Here is a 27,506-nt window from a genome sequence, read left to right as displayed (position 1 = left end):
CAGGTGATAATCAAAGTACCCCTTCTACAACAAGGGAAGGGGTATTATTCCACACTATATTGTGGTACTGAAGCCAGACGGCTCGGTGAGATCTGAAATATTTGAACACTTACATACAAGCGTTCAAATCAAGATGGAGTCACTCAGAGTAGTGATAGCGAACCAGGAAGAAGGGGACGATATGGTGTCACTGGATATCAGGGACGCTTACCTACATGTCCAAATTTGCCTTCTCACCAAGGGTACCTCAGGTTCGTGGTACAGAACTGTCACTATCAGTTCAGACGCTGCCGTTTGGATTGTCCACGGCACCCCGGGTCTTTACCAAGGTAATGGCCGAAATGATGATTCTTCTTAAAAGAAATATGGACGCTTTCCTGATAAAGGCAAGGTCCAGAGAACAGTTGGAGGTCGGAGTAGCACTATCTTAAGTAGTTCTACGACAGCACGAGTGGATTCTAAATATTCCAAAATCGCAGTTTTTTCCGACGACACGTCTACTGTTCCTAGGGATGATTCTGGACACAGTCCAGAAAAGGATGTTTTCTCCCGGAGAAGAAAGCCAGGGAGTTATCCGAGCTAGTCAGGAACCTCCTAAAACCAGGAAAAGTATCAGTGCATCATTGCACAAGGATCCTGTGAAAAATGGTGGTTTCTTACAAAGCGATCCCATTCGGTAGATTTCACGCAAGAACCTTTCCGTGGGATCTGCTGGAAAAATGGTCCGGATCGCATCTTCAGATGCATCAGCGGATAACCCTGTCTCCAAGGACAAGGGTGTTTCTTCTGCGGTGGCTGCAGAGTGCTCATCTATGAAAGGGCCGCAGATTCGGCATTCAGGACTGGGTCCTGGTGACCACGGATGCCAGCCTGAGTGGCTGGGGAGCAGTCACACAAGGAAAAAATTTCCAGAGAGTGTGATCAAGTCTGGAGACTTCTCTCCACATAAATATACTGGAGCTAAGGGCAATTTACAATGCTCTAAGCTTAGCAAGACCTCTGCTTCAAGGTCAGCCGGTATTGATCCAGTGGGACAACATCACGGCAGTCGCCCACGTAAACAGGGCGGCACAAGAAGCAGGAGGGAAATGGCAGAAACTACAAGGATTCTTCGCTGGGCGAAAAATCATGTGATAACACTCTCAGCAGTGTTCATTCCGGGAGTGGAAAACTGGGAAGCAGACTTCCTCAGCAAGCATGACCTCTACCCGGGAGAGTGGGGACTTCATCGGGAAGTCTTCCACATGATTGTAAACCGTTGGGAAAAACCAAAGGTGGACATGATGGCGTCCCGCCTGAACAAAAAACTAGACAGATATTGCGCCAGGTCAAGGGACCCTCAGGCAATAGCGGTGGACGCTCTGGTAACACTGTGGGTGTACCAGTCAGAGTATGTGTTCCCTCCTATGCCTCTCATACCAAAAGTACTGAGAATCATAAGAGGGAGATGAGTAAGAACGATACTCGTGGTTCCGGATTGGCCAAGAAGGACTTGGTACCCGAAACTTCAAGAGATGTTCACGGAAGACCCGTGGCCTCTACCTTTAAGAAAGGACCTGCTCCAGCAGGGGCCTTGTCTGTTCCAAGACTTACCGCGGCCGCGTTTGACGGCATGGCGGTTGAACGCCGGATCCTGAAAGGGCATTCCAGATGAAGTCATCCCTACCCTGGTCAAAGACAGGAAGGATGTAACCGCAAAACATTTTCACCGCATTTGGTGAAGATATGTTGCGTGGTGTGAGGCCAAGAAGGCCCCTACAGAGGAATTCCAACTGGGTCGTTTCCTACATTTCCTGAAAACAGGACTGTCTATGGGCCTAAAATTAGGGTCCATTAAGGTTCAAATTTCGGCCCTGTCGAATTTCTTCCAGAAAGAACTGGCTTTAGTGCCTGACGTTCAGATGTTTGTAAAAGGGGTACTGCATATACAGCCTCATTTTGTGCCCCAGTGGCACCTTGGGATCTCAATGTTGTTTTGAGTTTCCTAAAGTCACATTGGTTTGAACCACTCACCACTGTGGACTTAAAATATCTCACATGGAAGGTGACGATGCTATTAGCCCTGGCTTCAGCCAGGCGTGTGTCAGAATTGGCGGCTTTATCATATATAAAGCCCTTACTTAATTTTTCATTCTGACAGGGCAGAATTGAGGACTCGTCCTCAATTTCTCCTTAAGGTGTTTTCTGTTTTTCACATGAACCAACCTATTGTGGTACCTGCGGGTACTAGGGACTTGGAGGACTCCAAGTTACTTGACGTTGTCAGGGCCCTGAAAAATATGTTTCCAGGACGGCTGGAGTCAGAAAATCTGACTCGCTGTTTAGCCTGTATGCACCCAACAAGATGGGCGCTCCTGCTTCTAAGCAGACGATTGCTCGCTGGATTTGTAATACAATTCAGTTTACACATTCTGTGGCAGGCCTGCCACAGCCAAAATCTGTAAAAGCCCATTCCAAAAGGAAGGGGGCTCATCTTGGGCGACTGCCCGAGGGGTCTCGGCTTTACAACTTTGCCGAGCAGTTACTTGGTCAGGGGCAAACACGTTTGCTAAATTCTACAAATTTGATACCCTGGCTGAGGAGGACATGGAGTCTCTCATTCGGTGCTGCAGGGTCATCCGCACTCTCCCGCCCGTTTGGGAGCTTTGGTATAATCCCCATGGTCCTTACGGAGTCCCCAGCATCCACTAGGACGTCAGAGAAAATAAGATTTTACTTACCGATAAATCTATTTCTCGTAGTCCGTAGTGGATGCTGGGCGCCCATCCCAAGTGCGGATTGTCTGCAATACTTGTACATAGTTATTGTTACAAAAATCGGGTTATTCTTGTTGTGAGCCATCTTGTCAGAGGCTCCTTCGTTGTTATCATACTGTTAACTGGGTTCAGATCACAGGTTGTACGGTGTAATTGATGTGGCTGGTATGAGTCTTACCCGGGATTCAATATCCTTCCTTATTATGCACGCTCGTCCGGGCACAGTATCCTAACTGAGGCTTGGAGGAGGGTCATAGGGGGAGGAGCCAGTGCACACCACCTGATCCTAAAGCTTTTATTATTGTGCCCTGTCTCCTGCGGAGCCGCTATATCCCCATGGTCCTTACGGAGTCCCCAGCATCCACTACGGACTACGAGAAATAGATTTATCGGTAAGTAAAATCTTATTTTTTTGATGTATGGGCAGAGCACAGTGAGCTGGGGATGTCCAAATAGGACAATCCCTGTATGAAAAATCCCTGGCCACTGCCATCATGGCTCATTTTGTCACTGTGACATTACTCAGTGAATGATAACAAATCAAAGTGTAAAAACATCAAGTCCAAACATAATATAGATTTCACATAAATATAATACACTACACAACTTACTATGTCTCCGCAGCAGCTCTCTCCGTTGCTGTGGACAAAAGTAATTCTTTGCATGAAACATTTGCAGGCAGGTGGTCAATAAACCAGCTGGAATACTGTGCAGGGTCCACATCAGCAGGCGGAATGGGAAAGCTGAGGTGGTTGATGGTAAGATATTCTGTAAAGTAATAATGCAACGTGAGAAACAATGTTTTTCATGCTTTTTAATATACAGTACTTGAACGACATGAAATATGTTTGACAATTGTAACAGCGTTAACAGCTTATACCCTTATAAAATGTAGAAAACTGTATTTAATTAAACAATTGACTAGTTAAAACATATATAAGTATTTAACAACAACAACAAAAAATTCCTCTAAATATACACTTAAAAATGAACTACACACGACCTGAACACTATACTCCTAAAGATCCTTTCGATGAATTCTGGATATACATGTTTGATGGATACAGTATAGCATTAAGTTCCTATAAGAATGAGTTACCATAATTTAGTGGTCAGGGAACAGGGGTAAATTACCCCAAATGGGGTAAAAATGAAATTCCTGGGGGTAATGGACAGTCGCGCTGCCTAGACACAGCCCCGTCCAGCACCAGCTTAGCTCACGATGTGACGTGCTGACGTCACACCGCACTCCCTCCTGCCCGCCCTATGCTGTGCTCCTGGCCGCGGTGTGACGTGCTGATGTCACACCACGCTCCCTCATGCCCGACCGTCCTGCGCTGTCCTGTCCTCCCGCCCACGGCCCGCCAACCCACACACAAAACTTGAAGTGTTCTGTGGCTGACCGCTGACGGAGTTCCGCAGGATCAGACAGTGGCCCACATTACGGTGGGAAATTTCCACTGACATTACTGAGGTGAGGATGTGACCATATGTCTCTTAAAAGTCGTGTTGTCATACCCTTATCCACCTTTCTTACATTCATTCTGATGTTTTGGGGAGAAAGTGTTATTTAACCCATTTATTTCCAAAAAATAATTGGGGAAAGTAATAATAATATATATATATATATATATATATATATATATTGTATGTATATATATATATATATTGTATGTATATATATATATATATATATATATATATATATATATATACACACACACACACACACACACATACACTCACACACACAGTATCTCGGAAATGCCATATAAACAGTGATAACAAGTATATATCCACAATAACATATGATTTCTTTCCTTTCAAATCAAGGGGGTAACGTCTGCGTATCTAAATATATTTTGGGGAAAAAGTTAAAAAAGTTCCCTGACCCCTGCCAAAATAGATGCAGAAGAAGTTTTTATTTTGACTTTTACATTGCATATTATTTTACTATATGCACTTAGGGCCTGTTTCTGATTTGGAAGTAAAGCAAATAACACAAATAAAGCAAGTAACTGTGCACCTAGGCAAACCCATGTTGCACTGCAGGTGGGGCAGATGTAACAATTGCAGAGAGAGATAGATTTGGGTAAGGTTTGCTCAAACTAAAATCTAAATAGCAGTGTCAAAATTGCGGGCTACATGCAATAGCAGACAGTATGTGTGTCTAACGGCACAGAAAAAATAAAAAAATATTTGTTCCCCTTGCATGGCAATATGGTTTATTTCAGTTACAAAGTTGTTTGCTTTTTTTTTGTTTTAATTCCAAATCAGAATCAGGCCCTTAATTTAATCTCTATTTCATCTTTGAAACTCCTTTTTAATCTCTTATTTTTCTAAAGTTTTCTATTACTATTTTAATTCATAAGAAAAAAATACATTGTGATAGTCAATTGACGTGAGAAAATTGTTTAGTAGAATTGTTACTTGGAGAACACAGCAATTACACTGTGAAGTAATTATCTAGATGTGTACCAACTGCATAAAAATTAAAAAAAAAAGTTTTGCTCCCCTCCCCAGTTACCACTTTTCTTTTTTGTAACACCATAATTATTTATGTATATTTTCAGTAAAAAGTTAATGTTGAAAAAAAAAAGGGAAGACCTTGCCGCATTGGGAGTGAAAGAAGTGGACTACATCCACCTGGTGAGTATTAAATAGAGATGAGCGGTTCAGTTTTACTGAAAACCGAACATGCCCAAACTTTGGTTATCCTGAGGGTCCTGAAGTTTGGACCTCAGATTTTAAAAAAACGCATCTTTGGTTTTTGATTGCATATAAGTAAAGATGAGCAGGTTCAGATTTAATGCTAGAATTAACGCCAGTTCTGTTTTATCCAGATTTTTCCTATTGGCTATCCAAAACACGTGACATCCGTAAGCCAATTAGATGCCGTTTTGAGAACCAAGTAAATCCGAGTAAAACCTAGTAAAACCAAACCCGCTCATCTCTACATATAAGTTCCTCTCTTATGATGATTTCAGGTGCCATTTCACTCAGGAGAGTGTATGGTGAGGTGGGCAAAATTGACTGGAAATGAACAAAAGCAGGTCCAAATTACATGATTTTAGCTGTCTTTTTTTTTATCTTTTTTTAAAGAAAACCAGATCCAAAACTATTATTGCAACTGGGAGCCCAAGTCTGCTGCAGTACGTATGTGTAAAGCGGTAACCAGAAAAAAATCTTTGGAAAAAACCCACTTGGTCATAAATGTCATAAAGATAGGTTCATCATACAGTATATCACAAACGGTAACCAGAAAAGAACACATATGAAAGAAACCCACAGGAAAAATTCCACATGGAAAAAAATCCACTGTCATAATGCAATTTCACTGTGGGCATTTTCTCATGTGGGTTTTCTTTGATAGAACCGTGTACACTTGCACAGCCACGTCATACATACATACATAGAGGGAACAGGAATTGACTAGCACAGCAGTTAAGAGTTCTCATTCCATTGTCTGCCACTTAGTATATTTCAATGGTAAATTGGAACAAAAAAAATATCTAAGCTGTAATAAGAGAATCTTTGTTATAACCCATTATTAATGAATTGGCCCCTAAATTTCTGCAACCACTAATTTAAAGTGTGTATCAAATACAGTACCATTTTCATCTGATGGCTCTAAGGAAAAAATAATCATAGCCTTTGCAAGAACAAGTTGTCACTTAGTCCTTAAAAGCAAGATACTGGTGAAGGCTGAATTGATAGTAATGTAGATGGCTTTCCATTTCACAAAGCTGATTTCAAAATTGATTTCTCATAACGTGCAGAAATACTGAGAGAATTACGCAGGACCAATAAATCGGTGCTGTATTTTGTTAAGTATTAATCATTTTTACATATATCTGTGTTACCAGAAAACAATGGGATATTTGCAAGGTATAGCAATTAAACTGAACTAATGATAACAAGACATAAAAAAAATACTCTTTTCTTGTAGGATCTTAGCAGCATGTCAAGAAGATCATTGGAGTAAACTGAAGAATAAGCAGAACAGGAAGTACAGGTGACGATTAAAAGTTTATATTACAAAAAAAAGTAAATGAATTCCAGATTTTCAGAGAACAGTAAGAGACTAAACAAACCTACACAGTATATTATACTACTGTATATTACAATGCTTTAAGAACCATCCAATGACCACGTAATCTGAGGTTTAACAAAAGAAAAAAAAATCAGTTTCAATCACCTGTTGTCTTGCTGCTCCATATTCAATAATTGTCCTTTACAAACTACATACCCAAAAAGGCAAATGTGTCAATTATGAATAATTAAAGCACACAAATATAAATTAGCTGGCTGAATGGAACCTATATTCTAAACATGGACTTTTAGTTTATTAGGTGTGTTTTGATAAAGGTAAAAACGTTTAGCTTTAGATTGGTTGTTAATTTGTATATACAGTAGGATACATGTCTGTGTAATGGGCCCTACAGACATGCCGATCCGCCGCCGAGCTGCCCGACGGCGGATACGGCCGACGAGCGACCCGGCGGCGGGGGGGGCAGTGACGGGGGGAGTGAAGTTTCTTCACTCCCCCCGTCACGCGGCTCTATTGAAGTGCAGGCAAATATGGACAAGATCGTCCATATTGGCCTGCATGCACAGCCGACGGGGAACCAGCGATGAACGAGCGCGGGGCCGCGCATCGTTCATCGCTGGAGCCTCCACACTGAAAGATATGAACGAGTTCTCGTTCATTTATGAACGAGATCGTTCATATCTTTCTAACAAATCGGCCAGTGTGTAGGGCCTATAACACATTTTTAAGTTGTTTTAAAATGTAAAATTTGATCTAAATTGTGTAACAATGGAATAATATCTGACCGCAAGGAGCAAAGACAACAAAGTAAACTAGGGTTGTTATGGAGTGTACACACAATGAGATTTTTTCTTATGATTTTGACTATATAATCAAAATTGTAAGAAAAGTTAGTGCAGATCGCAAGGTGAAAGTCACCTTGCAATCCCGATTCGATGCCGATGCGCGGTCCCGCGCGGTCGGCATCACAAGTATAGATAGACTGTGCACGCAAGTCAATTTTGACTATCTCTATAGAAGAGATAGTCAAAATTGACACTTAGCCAAAATCGTACATAGTCAGTATTGCAAGCACATAATGAGTGTGCTGGTGATACTGACTATGTGCCGACCTAGCCCTTGTCGCATAGTGAGAATCGGGCATAGCTGAATCTCACCGTGTGTATGGGCCATTTGACATGCTGCATATTTAATATAGAACATGGGGGCAGATGTATTAAGCCTGGAGAAGTGATAAAGCAGTGATAAGTGCAAGGTGATAACGCACCAGCCAATCAGCTCCAATATGTAAATGTACAGTTAGGAGCTGATTGGCTGGTGCGTTATCACCTTCCACTTATCACTGCTTTATCACTTGTCCAGGCTTAATACATCTGCCCATGGTGTGATGAACACTTTTTGCTTTTACAGTGTCTAAAATGTTTGTATTTATGACTTACAGTTTGGCTTACCTGGTTGCTGTAGGCTGCATGAAATAGTCTCATGCACAATGGCTTGAATGTAAGCTCTATCCTCTACCGTTAGTGTAAGACAAGAATATATGGCGTTTATTGCTTCAACCACGGCTCCAGTAAAGTTGTTATCACAGCTTTTAATTTTATCATAAGCCGTCAAGACTGCATTGAGGCTCTAATTGCACAAGCAGAAACATTATCATTAAACTTCTCAGTCAAGGTATACAGTATTATAACAATGAGAAAATATCACAGCAAAAACCTATAGCTGATCAAGAGAGGGATTGGGGGGGGGGGGAGAATTTGGAGAATTTGGAGAATTTATCAACGCACGGAAAGTGATAAAGTACCAACCAATCAGCTTCTGTAATTTTTCAAATGCAGCTTGTAAAATGTAAGATAGAAGTTGATTGGACTAATGCTTTGGGTGACATGTACTAAGAAGTGATAAGAGCGGAGAAGTGAGCCAGTGGAGACGTTGCTCCATCAACTAATCAGCAGCTCTGTATAATTTTAAAGTATGCAAATTATAGATGTTACTTCAGTGCTGATTGGTTGCCATGGGCAACTTCTCCACTGACTCACTTCTCTGCTCTTATCACTGCTTAGTAAATGTCCCCCTAAAGTTTATTTCTCTATGAGCTCTAATAAATACCTCCCTAGTGAGAAACTGTGTGTAGGGGTTTGTACGTGCACAGGTGTTGTTATCAAGCGCTCAGAACAAATGTAAAATAACTGTAATTTAGGCTAGTAAAGCATTTCTGAACCTGTGGCTCAAGAAAATTCTATGGGGTATATGCAATAGCGGGCGAATTGGCAAAATAGGCGAATTCCGGGCCGTTTTCGCCTCCAAAAATCAATTCGCCTATGCAGTGCAGTCATTTTTCGCAAAAAAACGGCCCGTCAAAATTCGCCTTTTCTCAATTCGCCTTTTTCCGAATTCGCCTTTTCTGCAATGGTACAGATGCTGCAATTCGCCTCCAGCATATTCAATTCAAGTTTGGAAATTCGCCTGCAGTGCTTTTAGACAGCAAATTCGCGATTTTCACTCCGCCACACTTTGGAGGGTGAAAACAAATAAAAAATTTTTAAACATGTTTTTTTTTGTGTTTTTTTTTTTAGGAATAGCAGATCTATTTATATTAGAAGGGATTAGGTTTTTTTTTTTTTTTTTGGGGGAGGCACAAATATTATTTATATATTTTTTAAAATAATATTTTTATTTTTTTATTTTTTTTATTGCTGGAACGGTAAAATCCGGGGAAAAAATGGCGTGGGGTCCCCCCTCCAAAGCATAACCAGCCTCGGGCTCATTGAGCTGGTCCTGGTTCTAAAAATGCGGGGGAAAAATTGACAGGGGATCCCCCGTATTTTTAAAACCAGCACCGGGCTCTGCGCCTGATGCTGGTGCCAAAAATACGGGGGACAAAACGAGTAGGGGTCCCCCGTATTTTTAACACCAGCATCGGGCTCCACTAGCTGGACAGATAATGCCACAGCCGGGGGTCACTTTTATACAGTGCCCTGCGGCCGTGGCATCAAATATCCAACTAGTCACCCCTGGCCGGGGAACCCTGGGGGAATGGGGACCCCTTCAATCAAGGGGTCCCCCCCCCCCAGCCACCCAAGGGCCAGGGGTGAAGCCCGAGGCTGTCCCCCCCCCATCCAATGGGCTGCGGATGGGGGGGCTGATAGCCTTTGTGTTCAAAAAAAAAGATATTGTTTTTTCCATTAGTACTACAAGTCCCAGCAAGCCTCCCCTGCAAGCTGGTACTTGGAGAACCACAAGTACCAGCATGCGGGAGAAAAACGGGCCCGCTGGTACCTGTAGTTCTAATGGAAAAAAAATACCCAAATAAAAACAGGACACAGACACCGTCGACAGTAAAACTTTATTACACACTGCCGACACACACATACTTACCTATGTTCACACGCCGACATCGGTCCTCTTCTCCATGTAGAATCCCGGGGTACCTGAAAATAAAAGATCAATTATACTCACCTCAACAGGCTCCAGAGATAAATCCACGGACTTGGCAAAAAAAGAAAGCGCATTTACCCGCACCAAAAACGGACTGAAAGGTGTCCCATGCTGACACATGGGACACCTATCCACGATTAAGATCTGTCAGTGACAGTTGTCACTGACAGGTCTCTAAGCCAATCAGGAAGCGCAACTTCGTTGCGCTAACCTGATTGGCTGATCGCTGTGACAGCGCATCGCACAGCTCCCTCCATTATATTCAATGGTGGGAACTTAGCGGCTAGCGGTGAGGTCACCCGCCGGTCAGCGGTGACCGGCGGGTGACCCCACCGCTAGCCGCTAAGTTCCCACCATTGAAAGTAATGGAGGGAGCTGTGCGAGGCGCTGTCAGAGTACAGACGGCGTCCAGCCAATCAGATGAGCGCCACGGCAGTAGCGCTTCCTGATTGGCTGAAGGGACATCAGTGACAGGAGTCACGTGATGTCCCGGCATTCGGGGAGAGGGGTCCCATGTGTCAGCATGGGACCCCTTTCGGTCCGCAGGTCCGGTTGTTCGTTTTCTTTTTTTGCCAAGTCCGTGGATTTATCTCTGGAGCCTGTTGAGGTGAGTATAATTGATCTTTTATTTTCAGGTACCCCGGGATTCTACATGGAGAAGAGGACCGATGTCGGCGTGTGAACATAGGTAAGTATGTGTGTGTCGGCAGTGTGTAATAAAGTTTTACTGTCGACGGTGTCTGTGTCCTGTTTTTATTTGGGTATTTTTTTTCCATTAGAACTACAGGTACCAGCGGGCCCGTTTTTCTCCCGCATGCTGGTACTTGTGGTTCTCCAAGTACCAGCTTGCAGGGGAGGCTTGCTGGGACTTGTAGTACTAATGGAAAAAACAATATCTTTTTTTTTGAACACAAAGGCTATCAGCCCCCCCATCCGCAGCCCATTGGATGGGGGGGGACAGCCTCGGGCTTCACCCCTGGCCCTTGGGTGGCTGGGGGGGGGGACCCCTTGATTGAAGGGGTCCCCATTCCCCCAGGGTACCCCGGCCAGGGGTGACTAGTTGGATATTTGATGCCACGGCCGCAGGGCACTGTATAAAAGTGACCCCCGGCTGTGGCATTATCTGTCCAGCTAGTGGAGCCCGATGCTGGTGTTAAAAATACGGGGGACCCCTACTCGTTTTGTCCCCCGTATTTTTGGCACCAGCACCAGGCGCAGAGCCCGGTGCTGGTTTTAAAAATACGGGGGATCCCCTGTCAATTTTTTCCCCGCATTTTTAGAACCAGGACCAGCTCAATGAGCCCGAGGCTGGTTATGCTTTGGAGGGGGGACCCCACGCCATTTTTTTTTCGGGTTTTTCCCCGTTTTTTCCCGTTTTTTAAAATCGCGGTAAAATCCGCAAAATCGGCCGATTTTCGCCCGCGACTCTGGCGAATCCGTTTTTCATTGCATATGGTGAATTCCGGAAGCCACCTTCCGGAATTCACCTGGCGAATTTGGTCGAATTGAAAAAACGGCGATAATTGCCGCGATTTCGCCCGCTATTGCATATACCCCTATATGTGAATGCAGTTGTCCACCCACAATTTTTTGACAACCAATAACGTATCAATTTGAATGATGTCTACTCTTTTGAGAATTGCAAATTTTCGACAAAATATTATGGCTTATATAGTGCCTATTAAAGCAGTGCAGTACATTAAGCAGAGCAGCTTTAAGCCACGTTGAACACATCTCAATAGACACTTGAAGAAAGGTTAAGTTAGCTAAGCTTCAACAAACGTTTTTCAAAGCACTTGTGTACACAGCCTAAACATCATACAGTAAAGGAAATGCATTTAATTTAAAGTAGCAAATAAAAAATAAAATAAAAAAAATAAGAATTAAATAGTTCATTATACAAAACAGGAGATTAAATATAGTATATACTGTTTAAGCAAGACTTCAGAATGCTTGTGTTAAACTGATCTAGATTGACTCATTATACACACATTTATTTGGACTATCATAACATCAGTAACTGCTTATACTAATTTACATCCTTTACCATTAAGTATGTGTAAAATATTATGTTGTTTCAAAAACATATTTTATTAGACTTAAAAACCCCAACAATTATATATAGCCTACAGTATGCAATAAAGTTCTAGTTCACCTGTGTAAGCTGTTTAGGCCCCAGATATAGAAGGTGATTCAAACCAGTGTTGGGAAATATCCACTGTGTCTGCAGAACTCCGTGTAATACACAAATTCCAAAGCAAAGTCTTAGAATCGAGATGGGACTTGACCTCACATTTGCAAATATCTCTTCTTCCATCTGGCCCAGTGCTGATATGATTGCTAGGAAATAAATTGACATATACAGATAATGTATGATGGAGGGAAATCCAGCAAACACTAGTCAATAATAAACACATTTTATTTTATTCTATTCATCTGCTCCCATTTATAATAAGTTTATTTGCAAATGCTTAGGTTTATCTGCTGAGCATGTTAAACGGGATTTTTGGTCACTTACCATTGAAACTTTTTCTCACTGGACCATGGGATTGCAGGATGGGCTGGCACTGGCACTAAAACTAACTGTAGCTTTAATTTCAAGCTTCTCCCCCCTGCAACTCCATTATGCCAGTAATTATTTAAAATAGTCCAGTAAGTAGTAGCAGTAACCCAGGTAAACTGTTAGAACAATCAAATAAAACAGTAGGGAAAAGATGGTTAAGAACCAAAACCTTGCACGACTGAGCGTGAGGGAGGTAACGCAGTGCCCCCCAGCATGCTTGAGAGAAAAGGATTCACAGTAAATGACCATAAATCCTATTATCTCTTGTAGCAAGGCTGGGGGACACTGGATCATGGGACATTCAACAGCTGCCCCCAGGGGAGGGAATGCTCAGGCTGCCTGACCGGAGAACTGTGCGTCTAAAGTAGGCATCGCTGGAGGCAAAGACATGAAAACCAGCAAACATCTAGATAGAGGACCAAGAAGCTGCATGATAAACCTGTTCTGCAGAAGCCCCATGGTGCTTTGCCCAGGAGATTGCCACCACCCTAGTGGGATGCGCTGACACCTGGTGGGGTGCCGGTTGCCCCGCACTAGAATAGGCTTGAATGACGACTGAGAGAATAAAATGCCTGCTTTGAAGCTGCCTAATCACAGTTATGTGTGCGGTAAAGAACAAGCAGCTAAGCCAATGTCTAGCAGAGCAAGATCATCCTGGTCTCAGGAAGCTGGTTATGGAGGAAAAACCGGAAAGACAATTTCCTAGCTTAAGTGGGAAACCAAACCAACTTTCGACCCGAACGTAGGAACCACACAGATAACAACTCTATCATCAAGATTAAAATTTCCTAATTTAGAACTGAAGTTCCACTGAATCTAAAGGCTCAAATGGAGCCTGATTGAGAGCCGATAGGACCAGATTAAGATTCCACAGTGCTACCGATGGACAAAATGCAACACGCCCTGTAAAAAGAGATGAATCTCTACAAGAAGGGCAAAAGGACGAAGCTTTAAGCCAGCCTCCAAAACCCTCTTTAGGAAGGCCAAGAAACAAAAGAGGCGAAACTTGGTGGTATGAACCGTTCTCTGTTTCAACTACAAGATGTATAGTTTCCATGCTCTCCTGTAAGTGCAAGACAAAACTAGTGTCTGTGCATGCAGCATAGTACAGACTACCTTGAGATAAAAACCTTTAGCTTTCAAAAGTTTGTTTTTAAAAACCAGGCCATTAAAGCCAAACGAGGAAAGTCCTTGTGTAAAAACAGGCCTTGTGTTAGCAGGTCTTATCGAAGTTGAAGACGCCACCTGGAATAATGTTCTTCTGTTGAGGAAGCCTGCTTCCCAAATGTCCACTCTTGGTGTGAACACCACTGAAAGTGGCAGAACAAAAATCTCTGCCTAGGAAAGGATTCAGGCCATCTCCACCATCACTGCTGCACTCTTTGTGCCTCCCTGATGATTTACATACGCAACCATCATAGCGTTGTCCTACTGAATACGAACTGACGGGCCAGCAAGGATGGACCTTGCTTACAAGAGAACCAGAAAGATGACTCGGAGCTTGAGGACAATGATTGGCTGAGCAGTCTCTGATGATGACAAAGACCCTGGAGCAGAAAATATAATGTTACGTCATTCCATCCTAGGAGACTCGTGTTTGTGGTCACAATGGTACAATCCAGAATGAACAAAATCGCCCCTGAAGGAGATGATTGGACGAGGCACTGACAGTACCATCGTGACTAAGCTCTGCAGGGTCCATGCTTTAGGATATGGCAAGCAAACTTGCTGGAGAAAGGTGTAGGAACCGCCGGTATCAGAGAAGCCTTGAAGTTGGCCCAGTGGCTGGCTTACAATGCATTTGCAAATGCATGCAATAAACACCACATAGTTTTTCAAGCATTGTTGCTGGTACAATTTAGTGTGCTGGTTGACACCTGGGGGGATAATCTCCCTCTCTGTTTTTAGTTTGGTATAACTGCCTCCCTTTCATGCACCTGAAAAGTACTGCCAGATTGATGTGAGCAGCTTCCACTGTGTTTGGTGGCTGTTTTGAGAGGCATAGATGGAATCAGCATTTTGAGGGTATGCTGGTTCCTGTAGTGCTATTTGGAGATTTCAGGGGTAGCTCCTAGGTAAGCTAGCTCTCAATTTGGGTGTATTTCTGTATGTGGCTTTATCATAAGGCCGTACAATAGACAATTACATGGCCCAGAGTGGGTACTTGTGTCATACAGTGTGGAGACTGCCAGTATCAGAGAAGCCTTGAAGTTGGCCCAATGGCTTACCATGTATTTGCAAATGCATGCAACAATTATCTCTGAATTTCTATTACCATATAGTTTTTCAAGCATTGTTGCAGGTACAATTTAGTGTGCTGGGGGACATGTGGGGGATAATCTCCCTCTCTGTTTTTTGTTTGGTATGACCCCCTCCCTTTCATGCACCAGAAAATTACTGCCAGATTGATTTGAGCAGCTTTCACTGTGTTTGGTTGTTGCTTTGAGAGGCATACAGATGGAGCCGTGCTCATCTGAGGCGGCTCCATGGCAAACGAGCACTCCAGGCGTGACTAGGTGATCCGTCCACCTAGTCATGGCAGGAGTGCACAGAGAAACTCCCATTCAGAGCGTCTCTGTTCTGGCGCACGGACGGAGACACTCTCCATTCAAGTGAATGGGGCGCGTGTCCGTCGCGGTCGCATGCACCCAGTCGGAGACAGAGACGTCGAGTCCTCGACGCACCTAGGTGGGCGTGCCTAGGTACAGACGGAGCCACGACTAGCGTGGCTCCATCTGTAGATGGAATCAGCATTTGGAGGATATGCTGGTTCCTGTAGTGCTATTTGGAGATCCCAGGGGTGGCTCCTAGGTAAGCTAGCTCTCAATTTTGGTGTATTTCTGTATGTGGCTCTATCATGAGGCTGTAAAATAGACAATTGCATGGCCCAGAGTGGGTACTGCTATCATACAGTGTAGGGACCGCCAGTATCAGAGAAGCCTTGAAGTTGGCCAGGTAGCTTACCATGTATTTGCAAATGCATGCAACAAATATCTCTAAATTTCTATTACCATATAGTTTTTCAAGTATTGTTGCCAGTGCAATTTAGTGGAGGACACCTGGGGGATAATCCCCCTGTCTGTTTTTTGCTTTGTATGACCCCCTCCCTTTCATGCACCTGAAAAGTACTGCCAGATTGATTTGTGCAGCTTCCAATGTGTTTGTTTACCTTCCTTGCACAGTAAGCTTGACATCACTGACATGATTTTTGTGAACACACATGGAGCCATGGCTATACTAAGCGGTAGTGCATGGAACTGATAGTGAGAGACCTGACTGCGAAATGAAGGAGAGAATGAAGCACCCTCTGTTTCAGCTGCTACACACGCCTGTGGGTGAAACCTAGCACTTTCAGCAAAGAGCTTTAACATCCTGGGTAGTACATAAAGCAATATTTTCTCTTACAAACACTCTGTATTAACCCCCAATAAGTCAATAACATGTAACCCAGAGTGTTAATTATTTATATTGTGAGGCTCAATATAGAGGCTACATTGATAGTTTGAAAACAAAACAACTGTTCACTCTATTGAAGACTAAAATAAATCATAGTAATTGTTTCATTAACATATTAAAGAATTACAGGTTCAGTATCCCATATCCAAATATTCCGAAATACGGAATATTCCGAAATACGGAATTTCTTGAGTGAGACTGATATAGTGAAACCTTTATTTTATGGTGGCTCAATGTACACAAACTTTGTTTAATACACAAAAGTATTAAAAATATTGTATTAAATGACCTTCAGGCTGTGTGTATAAGGTGTATATGGAACATAAATGAATTGTGTGTATGTACACAAACTTTGTTTAATGCACAAAGTTATTAAAAATATTGTATAAAATGACCTTCAGGCTGTGTGTATAAGGTGTATATGAAACATAAATGCATTCTGTGCTTAGACTTGGGTCCCATCGCCATGATATCTCATTATGGTATGCAGTTATTCCAAAATACGGAAACATCCGTTATCCAAAATACTTCTGGTCCCAAGCATTTTGGATATGGGATACTCAACCTGTATATGATTTTTGTCTTTCTCCAGGGCTTAGTACATTTGCTCCATTGTGTGTATCTATGGCAGCCCACCCTGTATAGCACTGGCTTACTGACACATTGTGTGTAACTTTAGCAGCCTACTCGCACGAAACATTAACTCTAATACACTATCCCTGACCCTAATACATTAACCGCTGTTCCTAACCTAACCCCAAACCTCTACCTAATCATAACCCCTAATCATAATACCTTAAGCCAGACTGATAAACCAACGCTAATAACCTATCCCTAATATTCTAACTCCATTCCCCAAACTAGCTCTAGCAACCTCACCCCTAACCCAAAGAGCTAAAACCACCCTAAAGGTGCATACACACGGAGAGATTTTGGCTATGAGAGATTTTGACTAACTTTTCCCTTGAACTGGCAGTAGGAGATTTTGACTAACTTTACCAGAGATTTTGTCTAACTATGCAAGAGATTTTGGCTATGGGAGATTTTGACTATCTCATTTAAATAAGGGGATGAGTGTCATATATAGGATGAATTTACAGGGTGGTTGGTATTTAAATAGCTAAAAGTTTAAAAAAAATGTTTGCGTGGGGTCCCCCCTCCTATGTAAAACCAGCCTCGGGCTCTTTGAGCCAGTCCTGGTTGTTAAAATACAGAGGAAAAAATGAGTAGGGTTCCCCCATATTTAGACAACCAGCACCGGGCTCTGCGTCCGGTCCTGGTTTAAAAAATACGGGGGACAAAAGACATAGGGGTCCCCCGTATTTTTCAAACCAGCACCGGGCTCCACTAGCCAGGGAGATAATGCCACAGCTGGGGGACACTTTTATATTGGTCCCTGCGGCCGTGCCATTACCCCCCCCAACTAGTCACCCCTGGCCGGGGTACACTGGAGTGAGGACCCCTTAAATCAAGGGGTCCCCCCCCTCCAGCCACCCAAGGGCCAGGGGTGAAGCCCGAGGCTGTCCCCCCCATCCGTGGGCCGGTGGATGGGAGGCTGATAGCCTTTCAATAGTAATATTGTTCTTTACAGGAGGCCTATAGGTCCCAGCAAGCCTGCCCCAGCATGCTGGCACTTAGAGAACCACAAGTGCCAGCATGCCCGGACATAAAGGGCCCGCTGGCACCTGTAGTCCACCTGTAAAGAAAATATTAAAAAAAAAACACAACACATTCTTTTAAAAATCCTTTATTAAACTGGGTCTTCACCTGGGGGCGGCGGCCTTTAAGCTCTTTTGCATGGCCGTCGCCTTCCCAGGGCTTCCGGCGTCTTCACCTGGGGGGGCGCCACCTCCCCAGGGCTTCTGGGGTCTTGCTCCGGCGTCTTCACCTGGTGGGCGGCGGCTGCTAAGCTCTTTTGCATAGCCGCCGCCCATCCAGGACTTCCACGGCGTCTTCAGGAGCTCTTCTCCGCTCCTCCTCCGCCGTCGGACTGAAAGCCGCTGCCTCGCGCTGACTTATATAAGTCAGCGGGAGGGGGCGGGGCGATGACGCGGCGAGCCGTGATTGGCTCGCGGCGGCCATCTTGAATTTCAAAAATGACGCAGAGGCGCCATTTTTGAAACTGGTACTGCTCCGCTGCCAAACTCTGCAAGAGAAAGGTAAATTTCCGCCGCCCGCACCGCTGCCGCAACCCGCCGCCGCCCACACCGCCACCCGCACCGCCGCAACCCGCCGCCGCCCACACCGCCACCCGCCGCCGCCCGCACCACCGCCGCCTGCAACATCGCTATCGCTGGGAAAAATCGCTGGCCTCTAGCGATTTTAACTAACTTTACCAGCGACATAGCCAAAATTGACTTGCCGGCACTGACTATTTTTCCCAGCGATAGCGACTTAGCGGGGACGCGCATCGCTATCGCTGCCTGTATACACACGGAGCGATCTGCACTAACTTTCTGAGCGATTTTGACTATATAGTCAAAATCGCTCAGTTATATCGCTCCGTGTGTATGCACCTTAACACTCTATCCCTAATACCATATCCCTATAACCCAATTCTATACCCTAATGGGCAGACTGGATGGCCATATAGTTTTTATCTGCCGTTACATTCTATGTTTCTGTTTCAGCAAAATAATTATAACTAACTCTAATTATTTTCATTTATTTACGTCCATAGTAAAAGAGAACATTAAACATTTTTTTTTAAGATTTGGAGACAAAAGGCATATTACTTTATATTAAAACGTATCTACCTGAATTCAGCAGTCGTGGCAGAGAATCAGTATACAACACATCACTCAAATATGTTTTTCTGTTTATCTGATTCAACATTAGGAAATGCCAGGATACCTGTAAGCAAGAAAAAGGTCATAACACTGATTGTAAGCAGGGCTGTTACCACTTAATTATTTTGTCATTGATGATCTCAATATCATGTAGCAGTGCCGTAACAAGGCATTTTAGCGCTGTGTGCAAGAAACGGCATTGGCGCCCCCCCTCCTATACAAGATAGGGGCAGTGCGCGCCGTAAAATATATACGGGCGTGGCTTCATGAGGAAGGGGCGTGGCCACAAAATAATACCAATTCAAACTACGGCAGACAGCGTCTCCCTTTTTACACATTACGGCAGACAGCGTCCCCCTTTTTACACATTACGGCAGACAGCGTCCCCCTTTTTACACATTAAGGCAGACAGCGTCCCCCTTTTTACACATTACGGCAGACAGCGTCCCCCTTTATACACATTACGGCAGACAGCGTCCCCCTTTTTACACATTACGGCAGACAGCGTCCCTCTTTTTACACATTACGGCAGACAGCATCCCCCTTTTTACACATTATGGCAGACAGCGTCCCCCTTTTTACACATTATGGCAGACAGCATCCCCCTTTTTACACATTACAGCAGACAGCGTCCCCCTTTTTACCCATTACGGCAGCCAGTCCCCCTTTTTATACATTGTGGCAGACAGAATAGAGAGAGACACTTACCATCTCTCCCCGCTGGCAGTCAGGCTCCTCGTGCTGGCAGATCCCGGGCAGCTGCAGGGGAGGAGGAGGAGGAGGGACGGGGACTGGAGCCGCAGCAGCGTAATGTACTTGGTAGAGGCGCCGCTGCAGCAGTCCCCTCTCCTTCCGCATTGGCTGGCCGCCGCTGTGAATGCTGGGATGAGGGAAGCGCATCCCAGCATTCACAGCAGCGCCAGGCAGCGAATGCGGAAGGAGAGGGGACTGCTGCAGCGGCGCTACTACCAATAATTACATAGTGCTGCTGCGGCTCCAGTCCTCCTCCTTCCCTGCCTCCGGCGCTGCTGCTCTACTCCAGCGCAGCGCACGGGCGCACACAGCACAGAACAGGCGGCTTGTAATGAGTCAATTTGATTCATTACAAGCTGCTTGCCGTGCGCCCTCAGGGCAACTGCGCTATGTGCCAGGCACACCTGGCACACATGTAGTCACGGCGCTGTCATGTAGCATTAATACTAGACACAATTTAGCATTTTTTATATGCTGGCTAAATGGTGATTAATGTTCTTTGTTTAAGGTGAATCTTATATAATGTTTTTATAGGGCAAATAGTCTTTTAATTGTCCATATTAATTTAAATAGTATTTTATTTGAAACCTCCTCAAATGTGTTCCTCTATCTTATTTTTTTATAAAATATGTAGTTTTCTCTAGCTGATGATAAGTTATTGGGACTAGTAGTTTGTGTTTTTCTCTTATTTTCATTTTTCCCCTCTTTTATTATATTTTTGTAATTAGAAGGTGCTTCAGTAGATCAGACTAAACATTAGAGGACAATGCAAATATATTGAAAGCACTTTTGTTCAAACTAGAGCAAACTTATCAGTTCCTGTTGCAGCTAAAACAGGTAAGATTTTATTTATTTTTTAATGAGACACAATCTGAGTATCTCTGTGCAGTTCCTTGATGCAGAACTATTGTACTCTGCATGTACACTGCGGCAGATGTATTAACCTGGATAAGGCATAAGGAAGTGATAAACCAGTGATAAGTGCAAGGTGATAAACGCACCAGCCAATCAACTCCAATATGTAACTTAACAGTTAGGAGCTGATTGGCTGGTGCGTTTATCACCTTGCACTCATCACTGGTTTATCACTTCCTTATGCCTTCTCCAGGTTAATACATCTGCCCCAGTGTTCCAACAGATATACTATACCGAACTGATCCAATGGCTAGGGAGAGCTTACATCAGTATGTGTCAATGACAGCCCTGCTCCACTTGTGCAGTTGACCTCACTTACAAGTCAACAGTGACAGCCTCATGAGTGGACAAGGCTTATAGTTATCTCATGATGGGGTAGGGCTTGTAGAAGCACACCTAAGCAAGAGGGGTTTGAAGCAGCATTTGCAAACAAGTGGGACTTGGCATGCAACTCCAGAGTGGTCATTTATTAATATTTCTCATACTTATACAGCGCCATATTGTGATTTATAATTGGGGGAAAAAAAGTAATAAAACAAGACTCTAATAACAGGCAGACAAAATGGTAAGAGGGCCCTGCTCTTACAATCTATAGGGAAATAGCCATTGATACACAAGAACAAGTGCTAAGGATAAATAGTAAGGGCTTAGGGTTGTTCTCCAGAGTAAGTAAGGAAGGAGACAGTAGAAGGCACCAAAAGCAAGAGTGCAGGAAAGAATTGACAGAAGTTCTGAGCATGTAACCCGGAGAGCACGAGTAACCAGAGGAGTAACTGTGGGAGGCAACGGAGTCAGCTGCCGCCGGACTCCTGCTCTGAAGGGGGGCACTTCTCCTTCGTTTCCTCCTGTTCCGTGTGCTGACCACTATTTAGGTATTTCCTGCTATAGCAGTGACACCAATTAACTGTTTTAATCAGTTAATTGATAGCCACCGGTATCTCTTCCGTGGCCTACTCCCCCAATAGTCCCTGCATCTTAGAAGTCACTCTCCCTCTTTATTATCGACATACATTTAGCAAGTGTCATACCTAGGATTAGTACCCAAGACCTATTACACTGGAAATAACTAATGGAGTTATTTGCTACTGTACCGGAAGCATGAGAATTCTACCTATACATGCTTACTATGCAGGAGCAAATAGCTCGATCAGTAAGGTGCTTGCTTCCAGTGTAATAGGTCATGGGTTCTAATCCTGGGTATGACACTTGCAAAATAATTGCCATAGTTAGAATCTAAAACAAATGACAATTAAGTTATTACATATACTGTATATTTTTCAGAACACTTCATATACATACATATATTTATCTATATATAGGAGTATGAGGGGCACTGATATTTATCGGCAATTGGGATGAACTTACGCCACTGCGAGTAACAATATATTCAGTGACAAAAAGCCTTACAGTATCTGTCAAATTGCTGGTGGTAGCATTCCTTTTTGTAAAGCTTATTATCAATCAATAATTTAAATATATATATATATATTATTATCTGTTTTAAACTATTTACATTAGTAGAAAGCTAATAACTGCTTTGTTATTTAAGGCTGATAATGTTGCTGCCTAACAGCAGCCCACCGCATTTATCCAGTAGCAACTAATTGTTGTCCAACTATCTTATGTACACAGTCAGGCCCGGTGACAGGGGGGAACAAAGGGGACACCCGTACAGGGCCCCATAGATCATGGGCACAAAAAATGAGACTACTGTGCCTAATAATGCTGTTTTAAGGTGTACTCCTCAGCTGCCCTTGAATTAAGTAAAAAAAACCTTTACAGGCCGTACCAAACTTTCCCCCTGCGCCTCCCGCACCTTGGTCCGGTAAGGGTGGTCCCGCTGATTCCCCCCTCTGCTCCGTCATTACGCATGCACTGTACCCGTACCGGGGCTGCCAGCACTTCCCGGTACTCTGTCCCTGCAGCTGCTGCCACTGAAGAGCTATGCAGCTCCCACCAGCACTTCCCTGTACTCTGTCCCTGGCCACTGCTGAAGAGCCACGCAGCTCCCGCCAGCACTTCCCTGTACTCTGTCCCTGTAGCCACCGCCGCTGAAGAGCCACGCAGCTCAGCAGAACAACCAATCGATTGCTCACTGACAGTCGTTTAGTAAGAGCCGCCCACAGCTCCACCACTGTCCCAACTCTCTACAGTCAATACCGACCCTATAGTGAGTCCCTTAACATGTGTGTGTGTATATATATATATATATATATATATATATATATACACACATACATACATCGTATATACGGTACATATATGTTTATATATAAATATATACACACATTATATTTACAGTATATATATATATATATATATATATATAATATTTTTTTTAAATCCACCCTCTGCTTTAAAACGGGGATGTTTGTGGAACCCCAGAGATATCGCTGTTCCGGGCCCCATGATTTCTGTTGCCGCCCCTGTACACAGTACCTTGTGTTCCCCTAACTAGACTGTAAAATAATTTAGGCAGGCCATCTACTGTATGCCTTCATGTCATGTTTGCGAATGTACAGCACTATATACGGGTGTAGTATGGTAGGCCGGCGGTCGGGCTCCCGGCGACCAGCATACCGGTGCCGGGAGCCCGACCGCCAGCTTACCAACAGTGTGGCGAGCGCAAATGAGCCCCTTGCGCGCTCGCTGCGCTCGCCACGGTGGGCACGGTGGCGCGCCACGCTATCTTATTCTCCGTCCAGGGGGGTCGTGGACCCCCACGAGGGAGAATAAGTGTCGGTATGCCGGCTGTCGGGATTCCGGCGCCGGTATACTGTGCGCCGGGATCCCGACAGCCGACATACTGAAGACCACCCCTATATACAGTAGTATGTCTGTGCTTTAGAAATAAATATATACTAATAATAACATGGTTAGGCTGACACCTGCACAAATGTAATCTGGCACATCCAACTGAATATATTTCTTCAGTAAACTGTCAAACTCATCCTATTTTCTAAAAACCTCCAAGCGCAGGAATTCACTCTGAAGTTATTAAATATTCAGCTCCTGGTGTCAGGGACAGTTGTGCTTTACTGTGTGTATGTATGCAGTATATTATCATTCTATGCCTCATTCATCATGTGGCTTATAGCAACACCAAACCTAATTGAAATTTGAAAACTCCTTATGACCGACATCATTAAAATGTAATAAAAAGCAATTAAGCATCACCCACAACTGGTGGTTCACATGTTTAATTAACTTCAAGTAAATTCACAGATTAACACAAAGCATAAATGATAAATAACCTGTGTAACCACATGAGCATGGTATTTATATGTGTGAGGCTCTATTTTGTTGTTATTAAAAGATTATAGTGTGTGCATTAGACCCCAATTATATGTTGAATGAATCATTAAGAATAATGCTTTGGGTTGAGTAGGCTTTAATTGCAATTACGGAGATTGCCCGAATCCTTCAGCAATACAATTTTGTCTCAGGAGATTCCAGAGATAAGGTAAGTAGATACTTTTACATTTTAGTACTAAATATTAATAACAAGAATTACATTGCTTCATAAATAATAGATTGCTTTTTAATGTAGCTTTAGTAGCTGGAGAAAGTGAGGGAAAGCCTGTAACATGATTCCAATGTACATAATGCTTGCCTATCAATGGTACCCCATTTGGGCCTCACTTTGGCTTCTTCCAGACCATTCTAGTTTTAGGTCTAAAATTCTTATCTGTATGTCAATTGCCTGTCTATTCAACTACTAAGACACTGCTCGAGCTTACATGTCGGTGACCTTACAAGGTTTCTATATAAGCAATGGCTTTCATCAGGACGGAGGCAACCGGTTCTGCACTTTTGAATTGTGTGAACATCTCTACCTCCTACCGAATTACTTTACTCAGACCCTGGTTGTTTGATTATGTTTGTTTTCTTGTGACCCTGATCCTCTCTCCATTGTTATTCCAGTTTGCATCTGAGCTGCCTGCCATTACCTACGATTGGATCCTGATTTTGCCACTGAGCTGTCAGCCCTGAATCAGGACTCTATACATACCGGTAATCCTTATTTTCTGTCAATCATCACCTAGTGCAGCTTCATCCATGGGGCTGCTGCAGGTTATTCTATATTAATTTCAATAGGTTTTAACCCCTACCTTCCCACATTGGCTCCTACCAGGGGTGTAGCTATGCCAACTGGGGCTCCATAGCATAATTCCATGCCCCACCCCCGGTGACTGCTCAGAGGTGCCCTTCCCCCTGTGGACTACTCCAGAATCACCCCAATTAAAGACTACCCACAGCAGGGAGCGGGGTGGGGGGCACTCACCATTAGGGCCCTGTTTGCTGTTTTTTTACCTGTTAGCAGTATGCCGCTGTACTGCAGCAACATCTGCTCTTCCGGCCGGCTCCGTCTCATCTCTCCTCACAGACGCTGGGAAAAGGTGTGGCCGTGGTCCGGGGATGTCCTTGCAGGTTCTGCCACGCCTCCCACCAGCATTAGTTAGGACTCCATAGAGGTGGAGCCAGCCAGGTGAGCAGGAATGGCTGCAGTTCAGCAGCACACTTCTAAGAAGTAAAAGCAGCCAGCGTGGCAGAGCCACTAGGTGCAGGGGAAGTTAGAGACAGCCCAGGCACCATGGCAGCTGCATCCCCTGCCCCTATTGTGTCTACGCCTTTGGATCCTACTGTTGGATCTTCTTTTATATTGCTGGACTTATTTTTTTCTCACCAACATTTCAATATTGCACGCTGTGCCACTGTGTTTCACTTTTCTCCTATACTTTCCTCTTGTAACCCCCATGATATGCTATACCTCTACCGTTAGTACACTGCCACTGACCTATTCATACAGGGTATATCATACTACACACGTGTCAGTTGTTTCTATATATGACTTAGGTTCTTGTATGGCTTATCTCACACAGCGTAATCTTTGTAGTATGCCTAATATGGCTGATTCAACTGGTATATAAAAAATACATGGCTCTGACTGTTATGTTGTTACCTTACTTTGTGTCATCTCTACTACTATTCCACCCAAGGTAATCCCATGTAGTGCACCCAAGGCAGCTGTCTCACCTTGTACCCTTTCATGGGTGGAATATATACTAATTTTTCTGCTTGCAGTAATACTAAATTGTTTGTACCATATACTTTGTATTGACTTTCTGTAAAGTGCCTCGAATCCTATTGGAGAATAAGCGCTAAATAAATAAAATTATTATTAGTTATACTAGTTTGGGGGCTGCAATATGGGGTTTCCGGGCAGAAAAGTACATCATTTTCTTGCAGGTGTCCATGGTAAGCCGTCCACGGGTGGTGTTGTTTAAATGCCTGAATTTTTTACACAAGGAAGCATTTTGCAAGCCTCCCAAAAATGCCGTAATGTGACCTGGGAAGTCATAAAGACCTAATCTTTCAAGACTACTCCACAGAGATTACTAAGGCTAGAAAGGAGTTTTCCCCACTTTGCTCCCGATTAATTCAGCAGAACAGGAAGTTTGCGCTTATTTCTCCTGCAAGGCTTTGTATCTATGATGGTGCAGCTTTTGTATATTTTTTGGCAGATGCGGAAGCATACCTCCGGGAAGAGGTAGAAAGCCACAAAAATTCTGCTGACTTAATGTTGTCCTAATATATCTGTTGTCGTACCCTTTTTTTACGTCCACATTGCATTACACATCAGCTATTTGAGTGTCGCGTTGTTTTCACCCCTTTCTCCTTTTTTACAGCATTAACTTTTACTTCCTTTCAAGTTTAACGGTGTTGCTCAGTTGATATGGAAGCACCATTTCAACACTGGGTCAGCAACCTCAATTCACCTCACCTTGATAAAGGCTCCACCTTGATAAAGGCTCCTAGTGAGCAGAAACGCGTCGGTGAACTGATCAGACAGACTGCATCCAGAGTGGGGACGTGAATTGAGGTTGCAGACCCAGTGTTGAAATGGTGCTTGCCACCTGGGAGGTACCGGATTGACTTTACATATGCTATCTAGGGTGAGCACTTCTTGACACCCCACTGTATCTGGTACGCACAATTGCCTAATTTATGGTGGATTTTATGCATTGGATTCTCATGAGAAGCTGTTTTTATATTATTTAGAATTTGGGGTAATAAACTGTACTTCACTATATATCCTCTCCTTTCTTTCTTTCTTTGTTGGTTGGTACAGAGGAGTGCAGATTTATTGAGAGTGATACAGAGTACACCACCAGAGAGAGGATTTACATTGACCATTTGATGAACTGAGACTTTCTACAACGGATCTGGGACTCCATGAGGAACTAAGAGACCTTTCTGGTATTAAATTCCGTATATCACAGAGGGTGCGCGCATCGGCCAATTTTGAAATTGCACTGTTATATTAACATGTCCAGCTTCAAACCAAGCTCTTGGAATGTTGGAGTATTAACGCCTCACAAAAGAGGGAAAAGATTCTAATGAATAAATTGCGATTAGATATTGTATTCCCGCAGGAAACACACTTAGTACCTGAGGAACTCCTTAAACTTAATATGCTGAAATGGAGAGTAATAGCGTCAGCTCCCTTTAATTCCAAGGCTATACTTATGAAACAGCATATTTCTGTAGTAGTCAAGTCCACCACAGGAGACCCAGATGGTCCCTATGTGTTATGCCAAGTTGAAATAGATAAGCAACCTTACCTGTTATGTAACATCTACACACCCAATGTGTATTCTAAATTGTTCTATCAGAAATTACGGTTTGTTCTTGGGCCTTATAGTGACATGCCACTTCTTGTGTGTGGGGACGTTTATCTGATTTCATCGGCCCAGTTGGACAAACAATTTCCACGCAAAGGT

At 43.7% G+C, this 27,506-nt stretch overlaps 1 protein-coding gene across 7 annotated transcripts in view; it reads right to left on the bottom strand.

Annotated features, from left to right (window-relative positions):
• LOC135027842 (uncharacterized) overlaps positions 1-27,506 on the bottom strand; it is a 1,366,020-nt gene that overhangs the window by 301,809 nt on the left and 1,036,705 nt on the right. For all 7 annotated transcript variants that reach the window (XR_010224289.1, XM_063953745.1, XM_063953744.1 and 4 more), the window contains 4 exons: positions 19,021-19,117; positions 12,401-12,585; positions 8,259-8,436; positions 3,368-3,524 (listed from right to left, as the gene is read on the bottom strand). Coding sequence is in view for 6 of the 7 variants with exons in the window: in XM_063953745.1 (XP_063809815.1) it covers positions 3,368-3,524; positions 8,259-8,436; positions 12,401-12,585; positions 19,021-19,117 (617 nt within the window). In the remaining variant the exon portion in view is untranslated. The remainder of the gene's footprint in view (positions 1-3,367; positions 3,525-8,258; positions 8,437-12,400; positions 12,586-19,020; positions 19,118-27,506) is intronic.

This window comes from Pseudophryne corroboree, chromosome 2 (genome assembly GCF_028390025.1).
Source record: "Pseudophryne corroboree isolate aPseCor3 chromosome 2, aPseCor3.hap2, whole genome shotgun sequence".
Classification (NCBI taxonomy): Eukaryota; Metazoa; Chordata; class Amphibia; order Anura; family Myobatrachidae; genus Pseudophryne; species Pseudophryne corroboree.
This window is presented reverse-complemented; position numbering and strand designations above follow the sequence as displayed.